Source organism: Periplaneta americana, chromosome 8 (genome assembly GCF_040183065.1).
Source record: "Periplaneta americana isolate PAMFEO1 chromosome 8, P.americana_PAMFEO1_priV1, whole genome shotgun sequence".
NCBI lineage: Eukaryota > Metazoa > Arthropoda > Insecta > Blattodea > Blattidae > Periplaneta > Periplaneta americana.
This window is the reverse complement of record NC_091124.1, coordinates 114,131,100-114,156,755: the sequence shown is the minus strand read 5'-3', so window position 1 is coordinate 114,156,755 and position 25,656 is coordinate 114,131,100. Positions and strand designations below refer to the sequence as shown.

The following is a 25,656-nucleotide window of genomic DNA, read 5'->3' as shown; positions in this document are numbered from 1 at the left end:
CAAACACACAATTTTCGTGGCATTTTTTTACAAATTTTACACTTTAAAAACACTTCCAAACCAGAAATTCTGCATTAATTACAGCAGAAACAATATGAAATTCACAGTCACTGCAACAATACCTATGTTTGTAACTTACAAACAGTTGAAGAACATTTGTGTTTTGTTATTTGACATGTGTGCCAACTCCCAAAACAAAATTTCCCCCAACTTTCCCCCAAACTGAAAATGTTGTCTCTAAAAAAGAAATGTCACTTTATCTCCAAAGCAAGAGCTAATCTGTCATTTTTATGGTGATTTTTTAATTCACCAGTTGGAAATACATAAGAATTAGGTATTTTTGAGCCCGAAACATTTTCATTGTTGGGCAGTGTAATTAATGAACAGTGAATCACCTACATAGTGACAATTGAAACATTACACTCCAAATCTTTTTTTTTTTTTTTTCCTTTTCATGCTCGGAATCAGTTTAATTTTTCTCTTCTATTTCTCCAATGTATGTCTCAGTTTCCTTAGTGACAATATTAGTGTTTAGTGCTAAGTAAGATATATTTTCAATCAAATAGTGCATCATATCTTCAACAGAAAACAAAAGGAGGAGTCACCATGACTAGTAACAACTCTGAAAACCGTGCAACACAACTAGCAGACAAAAGTAAGTGCAGTCACAGTACCTCCAAAACCGCTCTCACTCCGTTGAGGATTTGTCAGAAAACATCTCATCTTCTGACAACCCTTTCTAAGGACTAATACACCAGCAGTCACCTCCTGACGCTTACACCGAATCAGAGGCGAACACAATTGTTATAATATATAATTATAGTGCTTCACAACTCAAAAAAGTTCTAAACCAAATTCGAGTGCATGTTCGCTGGTACAAACACCATGAACACCTACTAATTATAAATTTTCACACTCGAGCTCACCTCTCAAAATTCACACAATACATCCCACCCTCAATCCTTGAACCTAGTAAAGAAACTCAATACATGATACCGGACCAAGCTAAATTGCAAGCTCCCTGGCTCCCACAACCTACTCAAAGACAATACAAACCAAATGCAGCTACCAAGAAATTTCTGCACCTACCACAATAACACCACTCAAAACAAACAACAGAGAATTATGATACAGACTAGAAAATCTGATATCGTCTCTGCCACTTCCCTCTCAAAGTACCTCTGTACATCAAAGCCTACAATCCCCCATGTCGCCAACTCAAAGGAATTCTAAAGCTGTCCCCAACTAAACCACACCACAACCTTCCACATCAAATGTAAATAGTAAAATCACTCCAACCGAAGACATTCAAATATCACTAACACATCCATCGCCTGCTGAAACCCAAATTGACTCACGCGTAGCTATGCGTATCAACAACCAAGATCTATACAAAAGCAACTCCACCATCATATATCAAAATTGCCTAAAAATCAAAATCACACCACCTCGACAAACCTGGTCCCAAAAATTCAGCTCAACAACTCTTATTTTCGAAAACCAAGAGCACTTAGATAAATTCATCTCCTCTTACCCACCTAATATGTTCGGACCCAATGCAGAATATGCAATTAAAATTAGCAGACAGAACAGAAATTTTGACAATGCACAATTTTCAGCCAAAGAAACAAACCTAGTTGCTACTGGAATCTCTCCAGAAATAGATATAGAAACAATATCAACTGCTATGACAAACGCCAAATTAGATCACATTAGGATCACAAGAATAAGAAACAGCTACGGACCAACGCCTCTTGTTCGCATTTTCACAAAAAAAAACCGAACACCATATCGACACTTCTCAGCATGGCCTCCGACTGTGGGGCAGAACATATCATTGTGAACCGCCCAAACTAGAAAAACGCCATATTCCATGCGGGAACTGTCATCAGTATCTGCATGAGAAGAAAAACTACACACACCCCACAGTATGTTTTCACTGTAGGAGAACTGGCACTTCCTGTGCACATAAAAATCGACCACAACATTGCGCCACCTGTCATAGAGAAAGGACATTATACAGGACAGATGCACTGTTCACTATACCCACGCGACATCCAACTCCCCGATGAACCTACAGACAGACCATTCATTAGAAAACAAAATATTGATCCGCCACTTAAACCTAGCCAAATGACACCCCCAAACCAGCCCCCGTCCCTTAACACAATAAACTTCCCATCCCTCAAATCCGTCGAATGCGACATATCCAACATACCAAACGAAACCACCAACAGTCCCAAATCGCACACATTTGCTCAGATCACGGCAACACCCCAAAAAACCGATAGAAATGATCTTCCCACCCACCAACAAATCGCCAACTTCATCGATGACCGTATCGCTATGTACATAACACGCATTGAAAAATACATCGATGAAAAAAATAATCAAGCCATTAACAATTTGACACAATTTATCACAGCCACAACAATAAACACGACACTACCCTCACGACTTGAAAATATCACAGCCACCATCAATGCCACAGCCAAAAAGACCATAAATAGAAAAGTCAGCATTACACCTTATGGAAACAATATAGATGTAATAATCACACCCATAGTCCGGAAAGTTTAAACTATGCTAGGTGGCACAATAGAACGAGCCCTGGCGGATTATCAATCCCTACCCTGCCCCTCAACAAATTCACGGCACCTTGACACCCCAAACCCCCTCTCACCAATAACCTAAAGTGATATAATGGCGTCCATCCTACTGCGAGATGACATCACAATAATACATTGCAATATTAGGCACCTGTATAACAGAACGGAACTCACACACCTCATCCGAGAGCAAAACCCCGAAATCATCTGTTTAAATGAAACTCACCTTCGAGACAAAGACAGCTTTACCATGAGAGACTTCACAATATATCGACGCCACAGACCAACGATCGGGGAAGGAGTAATGATCATGACTATCAAAAACTTGACAACACAAATTCCCCTGCCCCTCCATCTCGATGACCAAGAATGTGTAATAATTCAAATCCACATAGATAATTCACGCATCCATGTGGCTTCTTTCTACTCTCCTCCAGCTGATCCACTCCCATCCACACTCCTGCGTTACATTCACACCCTTCCAAACGTTATAATCACCACAGATATCAACACCCACCACCCCTACCTCCGTGATAACAATCGGAACACCAAATGCAACCATCTAGTGACACTCTTACCCAGTCTCAACCTAATACAAGTTCCACTTCCCGCCCCAACATGCCTGCCAACACCTAATCAACAATTTACACCTCCTTATAAAATATTCCTTTCTCCTAGATTACATAACCGACTCCTCAATACTTTAGTACTTCCCCACTAAATTCAGATCACGCACCCATCCTAATAAAACTTGCTTGCCCCTTTTACCGCCCTCAACCCGTGGACGAAGCTATATGCGTGCGAGATTACCGCAACGCTGATAGGCAGAAATTCAAAGACTACATATCTAAATCGCTCCCCCATTTTCCAATCACGAAACATGAAGACATAGACACCGCATAGACTTTGTTTGTACAGTGCTTAATGAAGCTATTCAAGACTCAATACCACTAAAACGATGTACCACTGACCGCCGTCGTACACTACCTCCAGACATTTTAAAAATCATAAAGACAAAACGAGCAGCACACAGACTCTACATGCGCACCCATGAAGACGAAGTCAGACGCCTTTATCGCTCATTACAAGAAAATGTCAGAGACGCAATACAGAGATACGAGACGCGACGATGGGACAAACTCATTGAGAAAGTCTACTAAACGCCTCTAAGCGCTTTTGGGAAACCATAAAGCGTATTAGGGGCAAGTACCACTATACTTCCCACCCATTACGCAACAGACAACAAACGATTATTGACACACCAGGCAAATCGGAAGTCTTTCGACAGTTTCTATCCAACACGCACACAACACCAATACACCAAAATTTCAACCAAGACCATTACCATTTCATTACAGATCATATCAATAACCATCATATCCTCTATAACCCACTTCCAGCACCAGCACCACGATCTACTGACGACCCCATTCTTAACGATATCACCAAACTAGACATCTCTCTTGCCCTTCAAACATGCAAGAACTCAGCACCAGGACCTGACGGTATGACATACCAAACACTTAAACAATTACCGCCGACAGCCCTTAATTTTCTTGCTGGACTTTTCACTCTCTCCTTGAAATTTGGATATACTCCGATACGCTGGAAAGATTCACACATACTTCTCTTTCCAAAGCCTTGTAAAGACGCCTCAAACCCTGCCAACTACCGACCCAGCAGCCTCACCCCGACTAATGCCAAGTTAATGGAGAAATTACTGGTTTCACGCTTGCAGGTGTACCTGCGCGACCGAAATCTGATTCCCGCCTTTCAGGCAGCTTCAGACCGGGAGTCCAGCCGACTGATCAGCTGATACGGATACTTAGCCCCATTGAGGAGGCATACTCTAAACGACACTACCCAATCATAGTAGCGCTCGACGCCAGACGAGCCTTTGACACAGTATGGCTGGACGTCTTGCGATACAAATTAACAAACTTGCAATTTCCGCACGAGATTACACGCTGGATCTCCAGCTTCCTGAGAAACCGATCTGGCCAGGTGCGTCTTGGTAGACAAGAACTGTCCCGCACCTTCCAAATCGAAGCAGGAGTTCCCCAGGGCAGCGTTATTTCACCCCTCCTGTATAACATATATGTATCGGATATCCCACAACCGATCAATAATCAGTTGGGCTTGGCACAGTTTGCCGACGATGTGGTATTCTGCGTCTTCCATCCCCGCTCACGATCCGCCAGGGTATTAACAAACAACGCCCTGAGACAGTACACTGAGTGGCCCAACAACTGGAGAATTATCATCAACACTGAAAAAACCCAAACCTGTGTCTATCGTACTTCTTTAAAATCACGTGTCACAAACAGACAACACATTACCATCGGACAATCATTAATACCACTCCAACGCCAAGTAACATACATAGGCATTCCTCTCAAATCAAAACTCTCTTGGACTACTTTAGCGCAAACGATATGGGACAAATACAACAAAGCCACTAAAGCAGTAAGCTACCTAAGCGGCATCAGACGACAAGGCTGACACGCCAGTACACTACTACACCTATATAAAGCACTGGTTCGATCCCAGTGCATCTACTCTTCCTATTTCCTATTGCAATCTTCACCCTCAACACAAAAGAAATTTGAATCCCGTGAAAGGACGACACTGCGCCAAATATTTCGACTACCCAAACATACCAGAGACAACACAGTATACACCCACACAAAAACGAAACCACTCTCCACATACTTACATCAAACAGTCACAAAGTACACACATTACGCCCTACGTCGCTCATACACACAACATTTGTTTAACAATCCCCCACACACCAACAACACGACCATAGAAAAACTCCTACACGTATATCATGATCATCTCAATCCACCAAATAATTAATCACCAAACATGGATGTACATTTCCAATCCCTTTCTCCCTCTCTCTCTCTCTCTCTCTCTCTCTCTCTCTCTCTCTTTGTCTCCTCGGGCTGACCCACTCGCGTCCTGTCTCCCATTACTACACCACACGAACGCTGTCGCTGAGCAACGTGCAAAATAAGCTTGGGTCCGAATCCAATACAACTCTCAAGCAAACACACACCCTACCATCAACGAGAAGGAAACTAACACCCCACCATCCTTATATAGTACCAGCAAACATCCACCGACTGCTGAACAGCTGCAGTAAATAAGTAAATTCCTAAAACACGGCGAAACAAAATATTACAAGTAAATTGTGACAGCCCTTACCTCAGCATTGTGATTCACGACTCCCATTGTCATAACTAAACAAAACAATAAATAATACAGATCAAAATTTACATCCCCCGTTAATCAAGTTATTATCTCAAAAACAGTTCATGTTTCCTATGCCTTCACTTTTGCAGACCGCGGCCAACTGCAAACGTTCACATTCAAACTTCCTCCAACGACCTCCGGCCTTGACGCTGTATACGAGACGCCAATTAACTGGACCGAAAAACCACCATGGCAACTACCTGACGACCACCCACTACCAGTTCCCGGACCAACCCCGCCTTCGCATGGGCTACTCGGCCCTCAGAAGGACCGTCTGATCTTGACATTGACTCGGACAGCTCACTCAGCGAGGGCGAACTGACTGACGTACACGACTGGCGACACAACGCTCGACACAGAACGTGACAGCGCCCCGTGGAAAGTGACGAAATACCGGAAAGTCCGCCGCAAGGCCACTCCGGCAGCACCTGGTTCAATCCTGGCTGCCACCCAGGGCAAAACCCCAACGTCCAAAGCCCCTACTCCCCTCCTCAACCATTGGCCCTTCACTTCCATCCATCAGCCAATCAGACCGACATGTAGTACAAGTGAAGATCATCCCCCACACGACCGACAACAACAATCCACTATTCATATGAAACTTATACAGACGAACAACCTCGACGTTGAACAACCACGACAATACTGGGAGTACTCTAACAAAATTAATAAATTTAAAGGAAATGAATGCAAAAATAATAATAAATATTCACGTGAATAACCCAAAGAACAAAAATAAATCTGACGACTACATGACTTTCACGACGCTACGAGACGCTGAACGTTTTCTTTTTGCAGACGATACCGGCCACGATTTTCGGCCCGACAGCAGAACTTCACATCCAGTCGCCTATGACAACACTACAACGACCAACCAGACAAAACAAGAAATTAAGTGTAGTCATGAAAAATGTCGGTACTCAAATTCCACTGGATGACCTTGGACAGATACTAGGCGAAAAGCATCAGGTGATCAAGCAACTGGATCACATCACAGCGGCAGGAAGCGATATCCCGACGCAACTTGCACGGATCACTATGACTGACACGCAAACTGCAGATGCACTTCTCTGGGGACGTGTTTACAAGGTCGAACCTTCACGTGAATCAGTGTTTCACCGACCATGTCTTAACTGTGCCCAATACGGACATACCAGAGACGCCTGCACTAACGCAAAGACTTGCTTTAAGTGCGGAAAAAAACCCGACATCTGCAAACACCACCCAGCCCTGCAGCTAAAATATTGCGCAGCGTGCAATTCTGCAGAGCATTACACAGGACACGCAACCTCACCTCCACGAAACAAAAACTCACACATGTCCCAGTTCGACCACCGGCACCTAAAACAATACCCATACCTAAGCCCTCAGACACCACGTTGTTTCACCCCTCCAATGACAGTATCCTACGCACAAGTACTACAACAGACTGAACCGAAACAGAACCCGAACCAAGGAACAACACAAACGAGACTACTCGACACAATGGCAAGTACGAGTATCAACCAACCTACAGACACACCTCATCCCAACATAACCTCCTCCTCCACAATTGAAAACCTGGTTGAAGTAGCAATCCGATTAGCTTTGCAAAAAATAGAGACGTACCTAGAACAACGACTCAACCAGATAGAAGACAGACTCGCAACATTTGCCATCTCCCTACTAACCACGGACGCACAGCCACTGAAACGACGTAGACGACTAACATCCGCCAATCAGGCAGCGAAAAGGATTTTGAATAAGAGAGTGCCACATCACTTCTCAAACAATCAGATCCAAATCGACCTAGCACCCTTTACAACACGAAACACGCTAGATAGACAGACAATAGCCCAAGCAAACACAATGACAAACATATTAAACTAACATGGGACACAACATTAGACATGACATGACGCTACTACACATAAACATTCGTCACCTGTACTTCAACAGGGCCGAACTAACACACAACTACTACACGAATTTACCCCATACATAGTAGACCTCATCGACACCCATCTAGCACAACAAGACAAATTCACGCAATGAGGCTACACGATCTTTGGACGAGATCGCAACAGGCGTGGAGGGGGCGTGGCCTTAATGTGCCGAGACACGCTGCCAGGCTCTGAAATTAAACATCCCCCGCAATTCAATCATATTGAACACGTCACCATTAAAATCCATATCACTAATTTCCTGATATACGTCACCTCAATCTATCTTCCGCCAGAAAGAGACTTCCCACGTGATTTTTCAATCACATAGACGCCTATCACAAATCAATCATTCTCGGTGACGTAAACGCCTTTCATAGAGATCTTGGTGACGACCGTAATAATCGAGTAGGTTCACACCTACTCAACTTCATCCGAAATTCTAACCACCACCATATACTCACAGGCCCAAAAAGACTACCAGACCAACGACACCAATATAACACTACTAAACCCGACAAGGTTCTTGTATCCACCCACATTACTCATAAAGTTAGCGACATCACAACACCCCTCAGCACCCCACAATATCCGATCAAAGTTAACAACAACTACGTTTTCAACACTACAGACAAACTAGAAGCATTCCACGACAGACTACAAGAGATACATAACCACCAAGACAAACCAGAATTCGACCACGCCCACTACCAACGCATCACTGACACAGTCCAAGCGAGACCTGACCTATTTTTCCCCTCGACGAACCAGCTGTAAACGGGGCTGAGAACTCGCTCACAACGGACTTCACGACAGACGAAACACGACAGATTTTCCTAAAGACAAATAACAAATCGCCTGGACCTGACTACATACCGAATGTCCTACTAAGACAATATCCCGACCATGCCAACGAGTTTCTAACAGCAATATATAATGCCAGCTTACGCCTGGGGGCACTGTCGCTCAGGTGGGAACATGCACATATTTTGCTATTTCCAAAGCCCGGAAAGGATGTGACAGACCCGGGTAATTATCGCCCTATAAGCCCGACAGTTGCAATCTGCAAGCTTATGGAGCGTATGATTAACGCACGACTACAAAGCTACCTAGCAGACAATGACATAATACCACACACCCAGGCCGGGTTCAGACCAGGAATACACATAGTCGACCAAATACTTAAAATTATAACACCAATTGAAATCGGCTGGACACAAGGAATGACATCAATAATGGTGGCACTAGATATGCAATGGGCCTTTGACTCTGTTTGGCTTGACGGGCTCCGTTACAAACTCCACAACACAGGAATGCCGCACATGACGGTTAGATGGCTACCGAACTTCATCCGCGACCGCACGACACAAGTCAAGATCAACGACTCACTCTCTACGCCCATCACAATATACGGAGGCGTCGCCCAAGGCACGGTATTATCTCCGGTGCTATACAACATCTATGTAGCGGACATTCCACAACCGCAACGACATACTTTCAAACTGGGACAATTCGCAGACGATACAATACTCACGGCAACAGGATAATGAATACCCACACTCACCATATAACTTAACTATTCCATAACCCGACTTGTAGCATGGCTCGACCAATGGAGACTCACAATTAACACCGACAAGACGCAAGTCATGTTACTGAAGCCACGACGCTACCCGTCGATTACGCAACGCGACAGGAACCGCATACTAATTAGAAACACAAGACTTGAATATCGCAACGAACTAACATATCTAGAAGTGACACCGATCCGCAAACTGACACTAACCAGACAAATCCCAAACTTAGACAAAAAATAATCCTTGCGACGAAACTATTACACAATCTAACCGGGCGCCCACGTGATCAAGTCACCTGCCTCCCGAAAACAAACATAATCATGTATAAATCCATTATCCGACCAGCCATCCTATACGCCTCCCAACTCTACACCCGACTACCAGCCTCCAGCCTCAGCGGCTTAGGTGCCACGGAAAGGACACTAATCCGTAAAGCTTATCTCCTCCCCCGCAACACGTCCAACGCAGCCACCTACAGGATAACCCGAATCACTCCAATACTAGAATACATACGCCGTAAAAATATCCAATACGTCCACAAAGCCATCCACAGACCCTACTCCCGACATCTCTTTCTACCACCGCCAACCGTAAACACCGCAATCACAATATCCAACCTATACCAACAATATACCCAATACAGACCCCACCCTCTACCACTAAATCCCCTTAGACTCTAAGGGCCTTCCATCAAAACTGCGGACATGACACATTAATCGACAAGATGATGACGCAAACAACTTTCGCAAACTCATACAATGGCACGACCACCAGACAGCGGAAGTGATGGCTGCGCTGGGCGTCGGACCCGGTAGAGTCCTCCAACGAAGAAGAACAACACACCACCCCCCCCCCAACCCAAGCCTCTCAAACCGCTGCCAGGTGTGAGGCTCGCTGTGACAAGATCCACGAATATATAACATCGCAGGTCGAAGAGGGCACTTAAGACCCTAAAGCGGGCAGACCCTGTAGGGGCTATTACAAGATTCGATTCGATTCGACCCGAACTCGGAAAAAATTATCTAATCCGAAACGAACAGTTTGGATTCCGCACAGGTCATTCGTGCACACAGCAATTGCTTCGCACGACGAAATTCATTACTACTGCCTTTATTATAAACCGAACAGTAGCGGCTATATTCCTAGATTATACACAAGTCTTTGACAGAGTTTGGCATGCGGGCTTGATATATAAATTAATTAACAATAATTTAAATGACAGCCTAGTAAAATTGTTGGATAATTACATTCGGGGCAAAACGTTCTAGGTTAAATTGAACGACATGCACTCCACGTCGCAAGATATCAACTCTGGGGTGCCTCAGGGCAGCATTCTGGGACCGATACTTTTCCAAATCTATATTAATGGCCTACCCTTTAATCCTAATTTCAATAATAGTATTTCAGCACTATACGCTCACGATTCGGCATTCCTCATGGCATCATGGAATCCAACTGTTGCCATTAACAGACTTCAAGGTCATCTACATAACATTGAACCATGGCTGCTCAGATGAAGAATTAAATTAAATATATCGAAACAACAAGTCATCTTATTTAGCACAAGAAATAATTCAATAGACCGGGAATAAATCACACAAAATTAGCTATAAATGGATCATAAATCGAGTGGAAAACTTCAGTTAAACTTAAGTGTCTCGGAAACACTAGACAGAAGGCTTACTTTTTCCGAACACGTACTACGGAAACTCAGACTTGCCAGTTCTAGAATGGTGGAGCTGTACCCAATTTTAAATAAAAGCAGATATTTGAACACACATACAGCCTTGATTTTCTATAACACATTAAATATGTCAGTAATATTATATGTTTGTCCTGCTTGGGGACATGCACCTATTACAGTTTTTTTTTAAATTACTGGTTTTCCAAAACAAACTTTCAAGATTCATTACAGGACTTCCTAGAGTAACACCTGTTAGATTGATTCATAAAGAACTCGAGATTTGGACAATTCAAGAATATATTTCAAATCAAGCCTTCTGCACGTACATCAAGTCGTACAGCAGCAACAACCCATTAATTTCTTCCCTGGGTAACTATAACCCTGCTTTAGATAAACACAAAAGACCTAAGAGCGTACTCCAGCCTCTAGCTTGGAACGACAAAGTACAAGACGCAAATCAAATTGAACACTAAACAACAACATAACTCGGCAGACAGACCCAAGTCTACTAATGCACTAATAATGTTATTTCTCTGTTTCAGGGTCATCACGTTATTGGCTGCATAAAGTAGGTTCTTTTACGACGCTTTATCAACATCTTAGGTTATTTAGCGTCTGAATGAGATGAAGGTGATAATGCCAGTGAAATGAGTTCGGGGTCCAACACCGAAAGTTACCCAGCATTTGCTCATATTGGGCTGAGGGAAAACCCGAAAAAAACCTCAACCAGGTAACTTGCCCCGACCGGGAATCGAACCCGGGCCACCTGGTTTCGCGGCTACACGCGTTAACCATTACTTCACAGGTGTGGACGGTTGCATAGATGTACTGTACATATTTTATTGTAAATAATTTTTATGGATTTTTAATGTATTTGTATTTTAAATCATGATTAAAAGCCAACCTTTCGGCTCAATATATACAGACCCCCACTGAAGCCAATTGGCTTGTCGTCAGCACGACACCTCATCCTGCTCAAGGTTTTTCCGTGCTTTCCCTTGAGTAATAAGACAAATGTCGGGATGAGCCCTAAAAGAAATGGGCCACGGACCACTTCCCTTCCCTCACTCTTTCTCTCCTACTATCACAAAGAAATTGCTAATTTCTTAGATAATCCTATAATATGATAATAGGAGAAAATAAATATACTGTAAGTTCACAGGGCTAACGGCTTCGAAGCTTGGTACCTGGTTCTAATGAAGTGCATAGGTAGCAATATAAAACATGGGGGCATGAGATAGTTACTCTGCCTGCCATAATAAATTCACTTCAATTAAATTCCCCAATATAAAAAACACAGACCCTACTCCCGACATTTCTTTCTATCACTGCCAAACGTAAACCCCGAAATCACAATATCCAATCTATACCAATAATACATCCAATACAGACCCCAACCTCGCCCACTAAATCCCATCAGGCCCTGAAAAGGGCCTTCCATCAAAACCGTGGACATGACAACATCAATCGACAAGACGATGACAAAACCAGCCCTCACAAACTCACTGAATGACTCGTTGCTTACGAGATTACACAAGCTGGCGCATAGCGCTTGAAAAACGAGTCTGAAGTGGTTCCCTCTTAATGCCAATTCCGCCGCTCGGAGCGCTGTTCTGCCCTAAATATTCATAGCAGAACACTTAAATGACATTGACATTTGGGATATTTAAAGGACTCACCATTGCTTATTAAATGCTTCGTACAATTTTTTATGGACAATAGACGTAATTTCCAAACTTCTACTCCTCAATTATATTACAATAAAAGGCTGTCATTCTTGATATTAAAACATATTACATATAAACTGAGGGACTGTCTGCTCTGTACTCCAGTTCATACACCAAACATTTCCGGAAATAAATTAACTTGACATCTTACATATACGCACTACAGCCTACCCTTTTCACCTAATATTATTAATATTGTTATTAAATAAGATATTGCAACTAATTAAGGTACTTCATTAGGATAAACTCTAGAACATGGATTGCACCCTTTCCCTCTTACTTCAAAATTCCAACCTTATGCACACAAAATAAATTATTGGCACTGAAAAGTGCCTTTTCGTAAATATAATGATGCGCATTCGACAAACGCAGACAAATCTGCTCTTTTTAGTATTTTAAGACATAATTTGGTAGGTTCAATCCATGTTCTAAACTTTTCCCCTGCATTGTCTTTAATTTCCTTGAATTCATAATTAAGCATTTGCAAGAAGGCCTAACTTTTCCCTTTCTTTAAAAAAAAATACGAACGTCACAATAACTGAGAAGTATAATTATTGCGCGATTTTTTCTTGCAGTGGTGAAAACATTTCTATAGACCTACTGATTAATCTATTGAGCATAGTAATAGTAAACGCTGTAGTATTTTAGTGCATGTAAATATATTTTGAATTAGCAATTACTAAATTAGGAAGTTAGCGTGTAATTTATGTGATTGAAATGGTATACTGCTGTGTGCCATTGTGCAAATCGAACCAGAATAAAGAATGTGATTTTTCGTTTCATTGTTTTCCACAAGATGAAGGACTAAGAAAGAAGTGGTGTGTAGCCATTTCTCGCGAAGGGGACAAACCAAGGACTCTTTGGACGCCAAACAAGAAATCGCGTGTCTGCAGCAGACATTTCAAAGAAGCTGATTTTAGCATCAGCACAACATTAAAACGTTTGCTTCCTAATGTGGTACCATCCGTCTTTGATGATTTTCCAAAACATAAACAAAATGTTTCAAACATAAGTAGACGCAACAAAAGAAGGATAACAGAAGTGGTGAATAACATCCATCCTGCTAAGAAAATTAAACCCAATGTTGAACATAGTACATCAGCTTTCAATGAAACAAATGTTTCAATTGAAGAAATCTATGAAGCACATAAAAAAAACTATAGCCACACAGTGCTCAATTGAAAGTAAAAAAATTCCCAAAGCCATTACATTAAAACGTAAAAAAATTACTAGGACAATTCGGAAACAAAATCAGCTTATTGGAAAACTAAGACAGACAATATGTAATTTAAAAAGCAAGCTCTGGAGTTTACAGAAACAAAACGAGAAGGAAGAACAAGGAATTGGAAAGCAACTTACCAAAATAAAAGAAGCTGCTAAAGAAGGTAGTTTGAAAGCAAGCTTTTTGACTAAACAAATTCAGGCTTTCGGAAAACAAAAGTGTAAATTTCATGAAAACACACTGAAAATCTGCATATTGCTATCTAATAGGTCATCTACCGGCTATAGATTACTAAGAAACTTGGGTATTTTACACTTACCCCATCAAAAGACATTAAAAACTTATATTGGTCACTCAAAAGGGGAAACAGGTGTCACCTCTTTGATAAAGGCTCGGCTAATTGCAGAGGAAAAGTCCTTGGAGCATGAAAATGAAAAAGTTGGATCTCTCATTATTGACGAAATGAGTATTAAACCGAAATTGATGTATGATAGAAATTTGGATATGTTGATAGGAATGACAGACACTGAGAAAAATGCTATTGGGATTGAAAATAAGCTGGCCAATAAATTGTTGTGCATTCTGTTCAAGGGTCTGTCTACAAAGTACAGAATACCAGTGTCATTATATTTTACATACAATTTAACCGGAGATGAGTTGGCAAAATTGACTATGGAAGCCCTAAAAGTAGTGGAAGATATTGGATTTAAAGTAATTAGAATTGTGACGGATAACTGTCAATTTTCGAATATAACTTAGCTGAACAAACTTCAAATAACACTGTAATATGCTTGGCATATTTATAATATTCGTACTCAATCAGTAATGCACAATTAATCGAACTATTTTCACGATACACAATGCTTTGTAATGGTACTATTCATCATTTCTTAGGGCAGCGAGGCGAAGCTAGCGGCAGAAATTGTCATAACTCACAGAGACCTACTCTCGATCATGCTATGCGCCAGCTTGTGTAATCTCGTAAGCAACGGAATAACTCGACCAATAGACAGCGGAAGTGATGGCGGCGATGGGCGTCGGACCCGGCAGAGTCCTCACCGAAGAAGAACAACGCACCGCCTCCAACCTAAGCCTCTCAAACCGCTGCCAGGTGTGCGGCTCGTTGTGACAAGATCCACGACTATATAACATCGTGGCCCGAAGAGGCCACTTAAGACCCTAAAGCGGGCAGCCCCTGTAGGGGCTATTACAAGATTCGTTTCGATTCGATTCGACACCAGATTCAGACCCTTTGCGAGGACGCGTTTTGTGTACCTTTCAAATTTCTCCTCCCACTTCTCCTTTTTCATTTTAATTCAAGCCATATTGGCATCATTAGTTCCCTGACGATGACTACAGACTCAGTAGCCGAAAGCTTGAAGTATTCCACAACTTTAACTCGGCTGATAATCTGTGAATCCATCATATTTCAAGTAATGTATGGAACAACGATAGAAACTTAAGTCAAATGAGAAAAGACAAAATTTCCTAATAATATGGAAATTACTGTTGTAACATATAAGTGTGAAAACTACCATACAAGAGAATTTGGAATAAAAGATAGAATCTTCTGAGATATGATTTATAGTAAACTGTAAGAAAATTCTCAGGTCTTAAATGTACAGCACAGACTAAGAACTCTGTCATTAGATAATAACTAAATACACAGAATTTATTATCTCTCCAGGATTCTCTGTCGAAGCTTAAGCTTTCAGTCATTTTCAGCCTAAAACTAAATGAACACAAGATAGATAGAGTTGACGTTACTTGGAATCAACACGTTGTCGACTTCTCGTCTAAAACAACAGAGAGAATTATACAGGCGAAAAATTAACAACCATCAGGGATTCAAACATACGATCGTATCTTCAACGCAACATTAAAGCTACGCCACTTTACTCTTAACTACACATATAGAATTAGTAGACAAAGTATTTCTAAAAATATTTCTAGTTTGTATATATCAGTCTCAGACTGACGAAAATCTTTCAAAGAAACTATACACGCTACACATCTACTATAAAGATACGAGTAAAGAGGATCATTCGAATGACAACATGTGTACAATACATTACTCTTAGGCATAATATTAAATATTCATAATTATATAAGGTTAAAAAAAAATAAGAGGTAATTTTAATTTCTCGTATATTTATAGGCCTACAATCTTAAATATTTCAACACTGCCTTATTACACAAGAAATTGGTTCTTAATTAAGCATTTCTACCATAGCTTCATCGTAGTCCTTCTTATATGCTGTAAAGAACAGCTCTGAACTCATGTTCTGGAATAAAATGTTGCATGCTGTATGATGAAGCCCTTCAACTGACGAACTGTCGTAAGCCTCCTCAGAAATAGTTACTCTTTCTTTCAGTAGCTCCATAACCAATAACCCGGGGATTAATATTATTAATATTTGATCATCTTGCAGCTCAAGTTACAATAAATTGCCTACTGATAACACGATCACCAGAATGATTACGTAAAATTTCTTTCGTCGAGTTAAAGATGTGGGGAGGCGCGCCATCCTGCATGAATGACATTTTCAATCTTTTAATCATGTAAAGATGATATCGTATAAATGACTAAGCATTTCGTCGTTGATTTTATGAAACATCCTATGTGACAGTACAGAGCATATTTTTTTCAGGGGGAAGGAAAAAGTAATTAAATATCAACAGGTCTACAGAAGAATATTAGATAATTCGGTAGAAAACGTTGGTTACTATGATGACATCATCGAGGATCAGTGTAGGCCTATTCATAGTTACTTACTTTTTTCCTTCCTCCTGAAAAATTATGCTCTGTACACATAAGAGTTTTATAAAACCAACGACGATATTCAAATAGCATTGTTCATTAACTGTAACAATTGCCACTTTTTTAACATTGCATCCTTCATAGTGGTTCTATTAAGCAATATTCTTTGTTTCTTGTAAAACCACAGAAACTATTACCACTATTGTCACTGTAGGTCACTACACTGATTTCTTTACATTTGTCCCAGAACTAGTTTCTTCAAATTTTGATATCATGTTTTGGAAATAATTTTCGTGGGCTCACTCTTCAATTTTAAACCATTACGATATTAAACCGACAAAATTCTACCTTAAACTGCGTCTACATTCGTAATAATATGTAAGTAAGTTCACTACGAGTTTGCAGAGATAATGCCACAGTGAAGTATATACAGTCACGAAGCTTGGGGTGATTTTTTGCATTTCTCGCGATAGTTTCTAGCCGCTTGGAGCGCTGTGTGTACTAGGAACAATGGACTGTGTCACTGCCATCGTGATCTAATACAGGCCGTAAGGTCGTAAGGCAGACCATGTGACTCGCTTAACCTGATCACGAAGGGCGGCGTTTCAACCATATAAATTAATTGGAATGCATAAAAAGTAACATATATTTCTCTAAAATGTAGTGTAATTGCATTAATAAAATTTAAAACAATGATTAGGAGACACTTCAGACATAATTCCTTGCGAGTTAAGGTGTAATATTATTTTTGGTGTGAAAATTACTTTGTTCGTATGTGTAATGCCTGCCTTTATTTTCATTAAATATTGCGAAATTCTTGTACATTCATTTGTGCACGATTCAATAATTTTCAGTTGCACCGCACGGTATGTTGAAATTATAGGTTATGTTTACTGTCCCAGTTGCCCCTTTCTGTCTAATTTTAGTGGTCTCCAATGCCCTGCCATTCATATGGAAATATTTTAGGTTTTTCTCGTTGCCAAACTTTCAGAACGGCCCCGAGGTTCACTCAGCCTCCTATAAAATTGAGTACCGGGTCTTTCCCGGGGTAAAAGGCGGTCAGAGCGTGGTGCCGAACACACCACCTCATTCTAGTGCCGAGGTCACGGAAAGCATGGGGCTCTACCTCCATGCCCCCCCCCAAGTGCCTTCATGGCATGTTATGGAGATACCTTTACCTTTATTTTACCTTTTTATCTTTTATATTTACTATATCTTATATTCCTAAATTGGCAATTATACATTATAACTAAGCATAATGTCATGTATGATACTCCGCACATTCAATTTGTCTGTATTTTAACACTACAATTGAGTATTGAATCATTGTATTAACTACTACCTAAGAGACGAAGTAACAATCGTACGTACACTAATTTCATAAGAGTGGTATGATAAATTTTCTGTCTTCATCAAGGAAGGTAGATGTGCTATATTAAAATCACAATATAAATTCTTTTTTATTAAACCTCAAAATAGCTTCCATTCTAAACTTAAAATGTTGATGCGAAAAGATTATGTTAACATGTAAAATTCTCTTCACATTAAAATAACACAGTTTTGTAATTATTTCTGCAACATATGTAACAAGAAGTAAAGGGAACTTATGGACACATTAGCTATGATACGCAATAAAGTTATAATAATTCACTGAGCTCCATATACTGAAATAGAAAACCCGAACGTACATTACGGCCTGGTCTAGATCGATAAGGCATTGACTGTGCCGTATTTCGCATTGTTGTGAAAAGTTGTGTGTGTAAACTGTGAAATGTTCATTATCGGTTGTGATGACTGTAAATGGCTAAAATACAATAATTTGAGTAATAATATGGGACAAGGAGACGTTTGTTGCACTATAAATTCTAAGAAAAAGAGGTCAGAGTTATCCTTCTTCCGAAAGATCCAGGAAGGTGAGTTTATAAAATATATACTTTATGAAAATAAACCTTATGTATTTCGTATTTCAATAGTGGAACGAAGGTGTTAATTTTTCAAAAGAAAACGATATCGTAAGTACAACACATTTTATCGTCTGCTAGGGAAAGAGTCTGTGATGAGGTGATAGTAGCGATCCTGGTGGCTAGCAACAATCTATGGCTGCATATTTCAAATGTCTATGTTTGCATATTTAGTAAGTATTGAGCTTCGCAACTGTATATACTAAACTGTGGTAATACTATTTCTTTTCACAAATAGAAATACTCAAATTCAAGAATATTACTGTCTTCTTCTTCTTCCTTCTAATGTTTTAGGATAAATCCTGTATTTTCCAACTTTGCTGTCTTAATCCGATATTGGTGTCCAACTTTCCTTCCACCGTTTAGGGGGTCGTCCAAAAGGTCTTGGGGTGTCCAACTTTTCTTTCATTGCGATTTTCGCGAGTCGGTCTCCCGTCATCCTTAACACATGGTCCCGCCATCCTTATCTTCTAGTCTTGATCCATTTTGTCACATCGTGCACTCCACATTTTTTCCTAATCTCATCGTTCGTTAGTCTGTCACATAACGTAACGCCAGCAATACTTCGTAATGTCCTCATTTCTGTTGTTGTCATCATTTTTGCAGTTTTTTTTTTTTTTGCCTGCACAAAAATAAAGAAACCCGTTACTGTTGCAATTCCATTTCTTTCTCTCTTTTAAGTTCATTTATACACTATTTAATTAATATGTAGATCATATTGCGTTTGTAGAATCTTTCGATATATATCCATACTGTAGGCCATGGACTTATTGATATTCCTTTTCCATTGCCATACGTTATACGTGGCTTGTACTCATTCTAATTGATTTCAAGTTTATTAATGATTATGATAATGATGATTAAGGCAACGATGAATCCTGCACCCCTACTTGTGACTGAGCTAAACCATGAAAATTCTCAGTCAGGTTGGCCAGCCACGGGGTTTGAACACGGGATCTCCCGAATGAGAGGGTCTATTGCATTATCACTGGGCACCTCGCTCGCTTATTCCATTCATTGCGTAATAAGAATTTTAATACTGTACAGAAAAAATAGGAACAATTAAAATTACATCTCATCTTTGAAAACCCAACATATAGTGAACCAACATAGAATAAGCTCAACATACAGTAAGTCAACATACTTATAGTAAGCCAACCCCAACATACATAAAGTAAGCCAACATACAGTAAGCCCAATTAACAGTAAGCCAACATATAGTAAGTCCAACATACATACAGTAAGCCAACATACAATAAGCTCAATAAACAGTAACCCAACAAACAGTAAGCCCAACATACAGTAAGCCCAATAAACAGTAAGCCAACATATAGTAAGCCCAACATACATACAGTAAGCCAACATACAATAAGCCAATCATACAGTAAGCGTAACTTAGAGTAAGCCAACATACAGTATGCTCAGCATACAGTAAGCCGATCATACAGCAAGCTCAACATACAGTAAGCCTAACATAGAGTAAGCCAATATACAGTACACCCAACATACAATAAGTCCAACATACAGTAAGCCAAACAAACAGCAAGCCAACCATACAGTAAGCCAATTATACAGTAAGCCAATCATACAGTAAGCCCAACATACAGGAAGCCAATCATACAGTAAGCCCAACATACACTGAGCCAATCATACACTAAGCACAACATACAATAAGTCCAGTATACAGTAAGCCAATCATAAAGTAAGCCAATCATTCAGTAAGCCCAACATACAGTAAGCCAATCATACAGTAAGCTCAACATACAGTAAGCCAATCATACAGTAAGCCAATCATACAGTAAGACAAACATACAGTAAACACAACATACAGCAAGCCAATCAACAGTAAGCCAATCACACAGTAAGCCCAACATACAGTAAGCCCAACATACAGTAAGCCCAACATACAGTACGGCCAACATACAGTAAGCAAATCATATAGTAAGCCAATCATACAGTAAGCCAATCATATATCAAGCTCAACTCACAGTAAGCCAAACACACAGTAAGCCCAACATACAGTAACCCAATCATACAGTACGCCCAACATATAGTAAGCCAATCATACAGTAAGCCCAACATACAGTAATCCCAACATAGTAAGCCAATCATACAGTAAGCCCAACATACAGTAAGCCCAATCACACAGTAAGCCCAATATACAGTAAGCCAATCATACAGTAAGCCCAACATACAGTAAGCCCAACATACAGTAAGCCCAACATACAGTAAGCCCAAAATACAGTACATCCAACATATAGTAAGCCAATCATACATTACGCCCAACATAGAGTAAGCCAATCATACAGTAAGCCAATCATACAGCAAGCTCAACACACAGTAAGCCGAACATACAATACGTCCGACATACAGTATGTCCAACGTACAGTAAGCCCAACATACAGTAAGCCCAACATACAGCATCCCAACATACAGTAAGCCAATCATACAGCAAGCCCAACATACAGTAAGCCAATCATACAGCAAGCTCAACATACAGTAAGTCAACATATAATAAGCCCACCATACACTAAGCAAACACACAGTAATCCCAACATACAGTAAACCAGCATAGAGTAAGCCCAACATACAGTAAGCCTAACATACTGTGGCAACCGTGCTGGAAGATTATCGTTGCCTCAGGAGTCTACGCGCGCGTCCGGCGGAGAGGGAGGCGCGGGAAGCGGGGGCTCGAGCTTCGGTGGTCACTGGGGCGCGGTGCGAAGTAAGGAGAAGGAAAACTACGAGACTCTAGCCACGGTGCAGACTGAGAGGGGAGGAAAAGCGACTGCGACTGAGCGGCAGAAGCAGGGGAAACGTTTGGAAACATATTGTTTCCGAAGATTCTGTAAGCCATGAGGATCTAAGGTTCGAGAACGTGTGGTTTAGTAAATAGAAGCGCGAGCAGCCTTCGAAGTTTACTTAGATAGTCAGCTGCGAGAAAGCTAGTTAGCGGAGACGTATCCAGTGGATCTGAGTTCGAGGTGCAGTGAAATTGAGTGAGTAACTGTGGCAGCGTCCTGGTGAGTGCGGCATATCAGGAAGTCTTGGGTTCGAAGTGCAGTGAACTGTATCCGAAAGTCTTCGGTTAGAAGTGCAGTAAACTGTATCTGGAAGGCTTGGGGTTCGACGTACCGTGAACTTGAGTGAGTGAGCTAGAAGAACTAGCCAAGGCGAACGAACTGTAAACTGAGAACTGACAGTTTTGTTTTGTACATAATTGAGATTAGGAGTACATTATTGTTCTTCTCAATAATCCACGTGAATAGTCATTGTCGTTCTGTGGAGTGCAATAACGACTACTGTGTTGCAGTGTTGAGTGAAACACCCATCGTTGACGGTGTGTGGTTGTTTTTGAAATAAAAATCCATTATTGTTTAAATATAATAGTAACAATACTGTAAGTCCAACATAGAATAAGCCCAATATACAGTAATCCCTATCATAGCCCGGTGTTTTTACAGCAAGCGATCAGAGTTTTAGGCACTGGATGAGAAGACATCTGCAAGGGAGTTTATTCTAAATACTTCCGTATCCACTGTTCCATTATCATCATATTATCATCTCAATATCTCTGGATGGATTCTAGATTATCTCCTTAACTTAATGGTTCAACAAATGGGATAAATGTCTATTTCAGGAAACGTTGAATGAAAAATGTATCTAACAAAATGAGCGCGTACAGGAAAATCTTTGTGTTTATAGTCAGTTATAATGCCACAAAATTCTATTAAGCCGTTAAGGTATCTTTGAAATGAGACTAATCGTCTGTTATCTGTCCTGTTTAACTTGATCCACCTTGTAACTGCGAGAAATTTCAATATACAGTATGTGCGTACATGAAACCATCACTAAAATTATTTCGGCAACAAACTATGTGAAGTTAACCACTGGCGTAGCTTAGGAGGTACAACGTTTGCCTGCTGATTCGAAGTTGCTGTCGGGTGTGAGTTCAATTACCGCTTGAGTTAATTACCTGGTTGGGTTTTTTCTTTCTCCAACCGTAACATGAATGTCAGGTAATCCATGGCGAATCCTCGGCTTCATCTCGCCAAACACCATCTCGCCTGTCACTAGTTCCATCCACGCGAAATAACCTAGCAGTTGACACAACGTCGTTAAATAATTAAGTAAAAAAATATGCGAAATTATTGATCTACTCTTGTTATTTAGGGAAAAATAGTCTCTAAATATAAATAAGTAGGCCTACTTAATATTTGTAGTGACAGATAATGTTAAATTACACCGATTCTGATTAAATGAGACAAACTATTGCACGACCATGAATCATATTATCGTCACATTGCAATAAATGTTTCCACAAAATTATGGTACCGGTAGTTACTTTGCCTATCTTGCGTGTTACATAAAAACCTTTAAACTTCACCATACTTTATTGCTAATATTAATTTAGAAGATTATAAATTTAATTTGTACACTTGCACAGATTACTGTTCATAGTTATTTCTATTCAGAAACCGATGTAGGTAAATCCCAGTGTACACAGCACTGATATACGGAAAACTCTGTAGAAATGTATCAATTAAGTTTATATTTTAATACGTCACTAAATTGACTTTATAAGATTAATTATGAAAGACTAAAAATCAGAAATATTGGTAAGAATATTATCACAGCCGAAATTCTTCATGGCGTAGTGCAAATATACAATTCATGCGAGCTAAGTATCAAGTTCATCTAGACATTATTACTAGATGCAATTAGATGTTAACGTTCACTAATTCTATAATTAAACTTGCCAAATTAACAACTTTTATAACTTCACTGAGTTAAATAATAATTAGTAATAAACATTATTTAACAGAGTAAAGTTATAAAAGTCGTTAATTTAACACATTTTAACCATATTATCAGTGATATACATGTATTAAAAGTGTGTAATCAAGAATGAAAGTATTAACGTTTAATAATTCTTCAGAAAGTGTTTATATTATTATAGTTACTTTAATTATTGTGAGACATGTTTCATAAAATAATAGTCCCTTATACCCGAATTTAAGACAACGCGAAAACTCCATCAACTTTGGCTAATACACAATATATTACTGCTTACATCATGTTCATTGAATATATGCGATTCGCTTAATCTTTATTAGAAAATTAATAAGTTAATGCAATAAACACTATAACATGGACATATGAACACATTAGTGTGTTAGAAAATAAGGAAACAGATAAGAAAGGAGCAAAATCGAAAAAAGTATGTGTATAATTTGTGCTCAGTTCCTAACATTGAAATTCGTGTAGGTCTATACATTTAATAGATCACCAAATCACTTGATGTACAAAAAGAAAACTATCACTGCAAGAAATAACTTCACTTTCTAAATTCTCACAATAAATTAGGATGTAGACAGACATATCAATTTCATTATGAACATAGCCAATTTATATTATATCTTAAGACAAATGTCGTTGAGGAAAATTTGCGAATCTGTAAATGTGAAAAAGATATTCTATATAACAGTTGGAACGTTCACTTTTCGTTTGTCGGCTATGTAATTAAGACTTGGATTCTCTTGAACTGCTAGGTTTGGACTCTTTTCAAAATGTAGGTAAGTACAAAATTACGTTAAAAACAACTATACCACTTTTCTCACTCTAAATTTTCTGTTACGCAGTTTCTCTACGTAAATTACTTACATAGCACATTTTAACTAAGACTATTGTAATTTATTTTGTACAATTTTACTCACAGTTTGTAAGTTGATATAATAACACACTGGATATGTTACTATAATTAGTAATGCCTAAGAATGAAGTAAAGTTACATAGCTACAATAAGTATTCAAAATAATAAGAAGAATGATAAAAACAATATCTTTGTTACTCTTTGAAAGTCACTATCGTATGGACCAAGCAATTCTGACTTAAGGAGCTATGAAAACGTGGTAAAACAGTGTTGCCAATAAATCTATAATCTGAAATCTATAATCTCTTATTTTCTTAATGCTTCTCATTCAGATCAAGAAATTCCTACCTTCTGAAAATGTGTCATCTATAAAACCATACTGTAAAGCGCCTACGGATCAAATTTTCTTAGAAATAATCTCTTACTCTCCCGATGTTGTTCACGCATGGGCCAATACATCTCAGGATATTCAACATATAAAATTATGACTCCAAGTAGTATTACAAATAAATAGATATTCAAAAATTAATCATTTCTTATAGTTTGAAAGTTTCTCACACATGCGGGAAATTTCTGCACCCCAAGACGTCAGAAGGATTCGTTCTTCATTCATGTGTTGGCGGTGTTGCCTTTGACAGTGGCCTTACCTTCTGCAGGAGTTGAGGTCGATTGTCGAGTAACTGATGGCTGCTTGTTGGCGCCGTGGACGTACTAGGCCCGCCGGGATCTCCGGGCGTGATACCCTTCGTTAGTCGACACGCCTCCACGCGTCGTTGAAGGTTCTGGAGGGCTCTTGCCTCCTCGCGCCGTCTGCTTGGCCGAGGGCCGCTGGCTCCACATCCAGGAGCGAAACTTACGACCTGCGGCTGAGGGGGTCCGAACAGATCGCCCCCGTGGCTGGCGCTCAGGAGTCTGCGGCTGGCTGGGCAGCGCATCGCCCCGCGGTTGGTCGTGCTGGCCGCCGGGTCGTCGAGGTCGCCGGCGTCAGCTGAGAGCTCCATCCCGACACTGGGACTTGTGGTTGCAGCTCTCCCAGCATCCCGTCCGCCGAACCGATCAGACCCGAATTCTTCCGACCTTCGAGGCAGAGACGGCGACTACGGGAAGGATCGATACTCTGGTCACGACGTCGAGGAGAGAGCCTTGAACCTTGACCCGCCATTTTATGTCGGAATCATGACCTACGCACTGCCGTGCGGAATCACGGACAGTGGAAAAAGTTTGGCGTCTACACGAAAGTAATCAAGCCGAGCACAGTGACGGTAATATACAAAAATTT

The 25,656-nt window shown here is 40.2% G+C and overlaps 1 protein-coding gene across 1 annotated transcript in view; it reads right to left on the bottom strand.

Annotated features, from left to right (window-relative positions):
• The window catches only part of LOC138704235 (uncharacterized), a 564,225-nt gene that overhangs the window by 502,311 nt on the left and 36,258 nt on the right, over positions 1 to 25,656 (bottom strand). Inside the window, exon 3 of the mRNA XM_069832116.1 lies at positions 25,025 to 25,474. Coding sequence (XP_069688217.1) covers positions 25,025 to 25,474 — 450 coding nt within the window. The remainder of the gene's footprint in view (positions 1 to 25,024; positions 25,475 to 25,656) is intronic.